Below are 8,098 nucleotides of genomic sequence, written 5' to 3' on the forward strand. Positions count from 1 at the left end.
AATGTTGTGAACATGCTTTTGTCCTTGCACATATGTTTTATGGCTCTAGAATCAACCCACCAAAATTCATCATTTTCAAGCATGTTGATGTTGAAAATCATGGCAACAAAATTTTTAGAAGTATCAACCTTTAAGGAATCATTTTTCTTCTGTAACAACTGATATTTTTTCTTAAAATGTCTTGGCTTACCACAATAGTAACATGAGCCTTTTTGTCTTTTTTAATTTTTTTTTTAATTTAGGCCCATTAGCAATCTGTTTGAATTTAAACTTCTTTTTGTCAAGCTCTATAGTTTGTCTTTCCTCCAAAACATTAACTATGACATCACCAAAACTAAAATTCTGTTTTTACTTTTTGTATTCTTGTTTAATTCGAAGATGAATAGCTAAAGCCTTAAGAGTGATTTTCTCTTTTTTATGTTGCAAACTTTTTTTAAAATTATTCCATGATGGAAGAAGTTTGTCTATTACAGAAGATACAACAATTATTTCATCCATACTCATATTATATTGTTTAAACTAATTAATTATTCTTTCAATTTCACACAGTTGTTCAAACACAAAACGCCCATCAACCATATTATAATTATTGAAACAACTAACAAGAAATTTCTTACTTGTTGCATCCTCGATCATATAATTGATATTTAATTTATCTTATAACTCCTTTGCAGTCGTCTTATTTTGGTACATATCAAATAGGTTATCAGATAGACCGTTTAGAATATAACATGTACACATGTAGTCTATATTATTGCATTTTTGTCTTTTTTTGTTGCAGTAATAGATTCTTCTACTTCAGTTTCTTCTCGTCTGAGAATAGTCAAAACATATGCAATCTTTAAGATTGAAAGCAAGAAATATATCTTCTTCTACTATATTCAAAAATTGTCACCATCAAAACGATCCAATTTGACAAAACTAGAAGCCAATTCCTCAAGCGTTGTTTCAATAACCATTGTTGAATCAAATAAAATCTTAAGATTTTTAGTACAAACATAAAAAATTGGAAATTACTAGTTCTGATAAATTTGAAATTTTAAAAAAAGACTCTAAGGCGTATAATAGTGCTACTTTTCTTAAAGTTTTATTTACCTCCACCGTATTATTTACTTAGTAAGTGTGTAAAAAGATTGTAGGCAATAAATCTTGAAAATACAATGAAGTCTAGTGACTAACTACATTTTGCTTTGATGAAATCAGTCCACCGAATATTCATCAACATATTATAAATCACTGAACTTTTATAAAAGTTTTTTGCAACAAAACTTTTATAAAAAAATCTGAAGTTTGAATAAAGAAAAAGAGTTTCAAGAATTATTTTTATATATTTTTTAAAAAACTATATGACTCTTTTATAAACAGATAAATGTTCCTTCCTACAGACATAACTGTCTATTTTAAATAAACAGAAATTATCTATTTTTGAATAGTTAAAATTATTCATTTTGAACAAATTTATCTATCTATTTTGTACAAACTTAACTGTCTATCTTCATTTTCTATTTTTCAATGTGGGATTATTTCCTATATTTTATTTAGAAAATCTCTAACATAAAATAGGATATCTAGTAAAAAATTAAAATCATTCAAATAAAATTCATATTTTTAATTTTTAATTTAAAAAAATATATCTCTAAATTAATTTGATTTGTAATTAGAATTTGAAAAATTTTTATATTTAAATAAATTCAAGATTATCTAATTTGTAATTAAAAGAAGCTATACTCTTTAAACAAACTATCTTACTTGTCATATAAAGTTGTTCACATAAATGTTACATGTGTTAAATATTATCAAATGTCTATTTGTGTTGTAATATAATAATTATATGATATGATCTAAAAATTATTGTATCATAATTTATATTAACACTTTTAATATAAAATATATTTTTATTTTTTATCAAATTTATATCTAATTTTTATCAAAATTTTAAATTGAATTACTTTCATATATATTTTTTATCATTTTGGTGTGTTATTATATCTAAATTTGTTAAATAAAAAAACATTAATAAAATTACGAATTATTATATGTTTAATTATAAAATTATTTAATATATTTAATATAAAATTATTACTATAAATAATAAATTTACTAACCTCAAACAATATTTAAGACAGTTGTTAACAAAACCCTAAAATTTTTTTTTATCTTTTGATTGCTTCTGTGTGAACTCCCGTCCTTCTATTTTCTTTTCTGGGTATTCAACAAAAAGAAAAGTTCAAAGTTTGTTTTTTCTTGTTTCTTTTCTTAATGTGTATGTGAGATTTTCTTTTCTGGCTGTTTTTCTTCTGTCTTGCTCTTGCAATCTTCAATTTCATATGTTTCGTTTGTCTCAACTCTATAAGTTTGTTTTACATAAATTTTTTTTTGGTGTATACCAGGATTATTCATGGTTGCAGTGCGGCCAAAACCAAGAAATAGTACTGGGTCTTTATCAAAGTCTAAGCGAGCAAAAAAAGTTGGAAAAAAGTCCTGTCTGATAAGGGTCTTTCACAAGCAATTGTTCTTGATTGCAAAGAGAAGCCTTTCAGTGCAGAATGGTATGGGAATCGTCAAAAAATCAGGGAAGCTATGAGTTTTTACAGAGACTTAATCGCCAACAGGAAGTTATTAGCCAAGTTCACCCAAGAACAAAAAAAGAGCCCACAAATACAGCAATATTGGGGCTTAAGTGTTCATATGAGAGCAGCCAGGGTTCTTGAGAGTTTAGGGAAATCGGTTAACACCAGCAAGCAAATAGGACATGTTTCAGGAATTGAAGTTGGTGATGAATTCCTTTGGAGGGGTGAGTTGAGTATTGTTGGGCTTCACCATGGTTTTCAGAGAGGGATTGACTGTATGAAATTGATTAACGATAAAATCATGGCTACCAGCATTGTTGATTCTGGTCGATATGAGAATGCTGTGGGGATTACTTCTGACAAGTTGATTTACTGTGGCGAAGGTGAAAATCCTGACATTGGTGGACGTAAGAAACCAAATGATCAAAAGCTTGTAGGTGGAAACCTTGCATTGAAGAACAGTATGGATGATAAAATGCCTGTCAGGGTGATTCGTAGGTTTAACAATAATTACTGTGGCTACATATTTGTTTATGACGGATTGTACCGTGTGACTGAGTTTTGGAAAGAAAAAGGGAAATTTGGTAAATACGTTTACAAGTTCTCACTTAGAAAAATTGAGGGGCAGCCAAGCCTGAACTTGACTTGGGGAAATAGAACAAAGCGGAGAATTAATGTTTCTGTTGGCAGCGTCTAGCAATGGAAGGAGAAAGACAGACCTTGTTACTGCAGGCAATAGTTTTTGTGAAGTTCGCAACGGTCTAATGGACATTGCAACATAAAATTGAGAGGAGAAGAAAGCATATATGCTCATGCAGGAGAATTTTGTTAATTTTTGTAATATAGGAATTGATCATCAAAAGAAAGTTAATTATGCTCTTTTTTTTATCATTCTATTTTGGTTAAGTTAAATCCCCTTTGAACTTGTCTTTTAAGGTGTTTCATTGTATATAATTCATCATTTTAACGTGTCATGAGTTACCTTAGCAATTTTATCTACTCAGTACCAACGATAGCCATATCTAATCTTTGAGCAATTGAGTTCAGGCACGCACGTAGAGTAAACCATGGATTTATCGAGATTCCAAAGCGAAGCAATGCCTTTAAATGGCCATTCAATGGTGCTACTTTCATCAAAGCACTGTGCTCGTGAAATTTGGACTGCTCTTGAGAAAATATATACTGTTAGCACAAAGCACGAGATAAATTGGTCGGACTCCTCTTTCTAATGCTTAAATTGAATGTGGATGGATGTGGTCATTGGTAAGGAAAAATGGGAAAAATTCAGGGTTGCGGGGAGCACCGGTTTGAGCATTGCATAATAATTCTTCTGAAAATTTTAAATTGGTCAAGAGATTTTGGTGGCGGTTGGCACTTGTCTGCTCTTTTACTCTTCAAAATTAAAAAAGAAATTTAAAAAGTTAAAAATTTCTTAAAAAAAGAAAAAAAAAAAAAAGAAGGAGAAAGCTGAAGCTTTTGTTGATGCTAGACAACCTTTTGTTGATGATCAATCATATTGGGGTGGATGGTAATAAGAGAACTAAGAAAAACGTTATTGGAAAATTTTAATATTTTGTTATATTTTAAGAGTGAATCAAGCTTAATCAGATATAATAGTTATGAAAGCAAGCTGTCACTTTACAATATTTCCGTTTTACTTAATAAAACTAATATCAAACACGTGAATCTCAACAGAATCCAGGGTGATAGATATGCTTATGCGGATTATTTTTAATTATAAATGTAAGCATTAATTGACTTTCCTTTGTTTGGATGGATAGAATTAAAAATAAAATCATCAGACGATCAAGATTTAATGAATTTTTATTCAAAAATCCGTCTTCACTGGTAACGCTTTCACAAAATAGACATAGATAGGATATTAGGATATTATGATAAATGCAAGTTAAATCTCTTTTCAACAAAGAAAAAAATGATGAACTCTAAACAGTGAATGATTTATTAAAAAATAATTTAAAAAATTATCACCGTTTATTGATTTTTTTTATAAATTAATGATTCGAATATAATTCATTTTTACATGATATCATAAATCCCAATGTTAATTTTTTTTTTTAAATTCCGAAAAGAGTTTGAATCTTACTTTTTAAACTGCTAGGGTTTCTTTTTTTTTTTTTTAATAATAAAGAGTTATATTGAAAATGAAAGCAATTAGTGGTTGTTCCATCTCCAACCATGATTTTAAATTAAATTAAAAAAATTTCTTTTCAAATGAAAATACACTTTTCTCCGATTTCAAGTATATGAAAGATTTTGTGCCCAAAAGAAAAATTATTGGTAAGATTTCGCTGTAGGAACGGAAGTCATTAAATCTGTAGAAAAATTGATCCTTAAAAACTTTGGGAATTCCAACAATTTGTTTAATCGACACAAATTGTGATCTCGATCTCGCAGATCTTTCGATTCTAGCAAATGATGATGCTATAGCTTCAATTCGATTAATTCTTAATAAATTAGTAGTCGTAATTTGTGAGGGTCATTCTAGCTATATACAAAACTATTGATTAATAATAAGATAAATAAATTATTTTTTGGAACTACATAGATCTATGGAATCGGTTATTATATCCTGAATCGAACAAAAGAGATAAAAAAAATTGTGAATATTGTGTGATTAGTGAAAACAAAAAAGTTTTACTTGCTTTGGATTTGTATAGTATTCTACTATACTATATAGTAATAGTATAAATATCTATGTAATAATATAAATGTAATAGTATAAATAGATATTTATGCTATTATTGTACAAATTAGTATTATATCGAAATTAAATCGAAATAAGTGAAATCTAAATAGGATTAATTTCAATCAATAAATCTTAAAACGTAACAGCAACCAAACGAAACTAATCCACCCAAATTAAAATTACTTGTTAATGATTGATCAAATTTGATAGATTCACCTTCTGAAATAAGAAGTTTTAATAAAGTAAGGTAGTCTTTTCACCTTTTAGAAAGAGAACTTCACTTTTATAATTATCTTGAAATTTAAATTAAAATTTTTATCAAAATTTTTTTTAAATTTAATTTAATTAATTTTAAGATATAATATTTAATAAATTTAAATATTTATATTTTTTATTTAAAATTATAACTTCTTTCATTAAAAAAATTTGTTTATTGACCTAGTTATTGAAATTCTATGTATAATCTATTCATATGCTATAAACCTAATTGCTTTCATTGAGCTATAAACCTGAGACCTCATGAAAATGACAAAACTTAACCTATTCCCAATCGATTCCCCACTGATTCTTTCAAAAAAAAGTACTGTTTGATAAAACTGACAAAAAATTTTTATATTAAAAAATTTAAATATAGAATTTTTATTTTTGAAAAATATAAGTGTTAATTTATGATTATTTGGTCTCTATTAATTAGAATTAAATGTTGTGTTTATTTTTTTATTGAATTTTCGGTAAAAAAGATGTAAAATTTTAATTAAAATTTTATAATGAAAATCTTTTATTAAGTGATTTGTAAAAATAAATTATCAAACATATTGAAAATATCAAATTAAAATTCTTAATAATTTAGCGAACACAAACTATTTTTTTTAGTTATATGTACTATATCATTTGTTTTTAACAAACAAACAATTAATATTATTTTCAACTCAATTGAATTTAGTTTTAATAGAATTAATATTTAATTATTAAGCTTGAATTTGGCGATGAAACATATATATATATATATATACACTTCATATTATTTAATCAATTAAAGTTAAAACTAATTAAATATGCCAACGGAATTTGATTGAATTAATAATGATATAATACTTAGTTTATAAGATGTAGGTTTGATTCTATTAGCAGTTCTTTTTTATAGATAATCTGTAAGTTTAATATGCACCATCACTTAGGCCTATGACATGTCCTGATCTTGGAATAAAGTAACCTTCCCTCATCTAAATTTTTATGTACTAAACAACTAATTAAATATAGGTACTGATAAACTAAAATGTATGCATGTACATAAATTACACTTTTAAACCCAAAATTCCAAACCATGGAATAAAGCCCAAATTACTATATGGATTAAAAATCATGAAGTTCAGCCCAAAATTTCAATTTCCATCAATTTTTAATCCCAAATAAAAATTGTAGACAAGGCCCAAAAGTTGAGGCAAATTTGATTGAAGAAACTGGAGAGTTCTATTTTCTTCATATTTCCATCCCAATCTCTGTTCCGAGTCTGGGAGGAAAAACAGGCACCTTCCACCCTCTTCAAATTGAAAACCCAGAAAGCTTTAACAGGAAAAAAAAAAAAAAAGGAAGAAGGTTTTGTCATAACTGTCCTTACCAACCAGATGTATCAATGTTCCTGCAATCAAATTATAATGCCCAACTTAGAAGGAACTGCTAACAATGTAACCCAGGATGGTTGCACCAAATCAGTCAGCCGCGTGAAAATGTGGCCAATAAATAGTTTAGCCCAGGTTTTGCAAGTTGTGATCTACGAGCTAGCAGATGGTCGGAAGCTTTTGCACGCAGCCACTGAATAGCTAAAGAATTCCCTGATATATGTACGCTCTAATTCATGCAAATAAAACAATAGAACAGTGAAAATAATTTGGTGTTTCTTGTCTTTATTGTTTAGGTACAGGTTCTCTGGTGTATGCTGTGGTCTAAATGAAAATTGTATCTTTTCGATTGTGCATACTTGCCTGATGGGTTGAGAGTTGAGAGTGAATGTTGTTTCTGTTGCATTCTGTAGTTTTCCTTGCTCCGATTTTAAATCCAAAGTCGGGAACCAAAGGATAACCGCTGCGACTACTAATAGTTTGGAATCATTTGTTGAGCATAATGGCTCTAGACTCGAGTACACTAGTTGAAAGTAATAGATGGGTTGGCTCTAGATTTTATGTTTGACATTTGACAACAGTATAGTGTTGAGCAAAATGGTTCTTTTCTTGACAATTTTGCAATTTCTATGAACTATAGTAGACTATGAAACTTTATCAAATGAATGTGCTTACAATCCTTTTGGATGCTGGGCGGGCACTATATTTTGGATTTTCTGATTAAAATTTCTCAATTTTATGATGAGAAACAGGAAAGTTGAAAGGAGAAAATAATAAGATTGACAACACATTGAGATTTAAGTATTTGGGGATTGTTGCCAATGAAAGCTTGATTTATCAACAAAGAAAAGATTTTGAAATTTTGAGATCTCAAGTTTATATCTTATTATATGTGAGTTTGTTTTAATTTGATGTTGAATTATCCAGTTTAGTTGGTTTGTAATTTTTTGATTAATTAATTTTTTATATGTACTTGAAAGTGATTGTAATTTTTTGCCCGATCATTGCCTTAATTTGGTTCCTAGTAAATCTCAAGGGTACAAGTTTTAGCAAATCTTAGACCAAAATAATTGAACAGTTGAACTATAGAGTTTGAAGAATGATGGGTTCCAATAAAGAGGAATGTCCTTGTGGAGGTGTAGGTAGATACTGCGGCTGATCCTTCTTTTCTTCGGTTACGGATTCTTTTTAACAATCAAAAG

The 8,098-nt window shown here is 28.1% G+C and overlaps 1 protein-coding gene across 1 annotated transcript; it reads left to right on the forward strand.

Moving 5' to 3' along the window:
* The first annotated feature begins 2,580 nt into the window (after nt 1–2,580).
* LOC111307985 (histone-lysine N-methyltransferase, H3 lysine-9 specific SUVH5-like) lies at nt 2,581–3,491 on the forward strand. Its single transcript, XM_089751067.1, has one exon. The coding sequence runs from the start codon at nt 2,581–2,583 to the stop codon at nt 3,265–3,267; it is 687 nt and encodes a 228-aa protein (XP_089607193.1). The 3' UTR covers nt 3,268–3,491.
* Nucleotides 3,492–8,098: the final 4,607 nt, after the last annotated feature.

The sequence above is a fragment of the Durio zibethinus genome, chromosome 2, assembly GCF_047325235.1.
Source record: "Durio zibethinus cultivar Kanyao isolate XHJ-2024 chromosome 2, ASM4732523v1, whole genome shotgun sequence".
Taxonomy (NCBI): domain Eukaryota; kingdom Viridiplantae; phylum Streptophyta; class Magnoliopsida; order Malvales; family Malvaceae; genus Durio; species Durio zibethinus.

What these genes read in the sequence shown, in the direction of transcription:
- LOC111307985 (XM_089751067.1), top strand. Translation starts at nt 2,581, where the DNA reads ATGAGTTTTTACAGAGACTTAATCGCCAACAGGAAGTTATTAGCCAAG.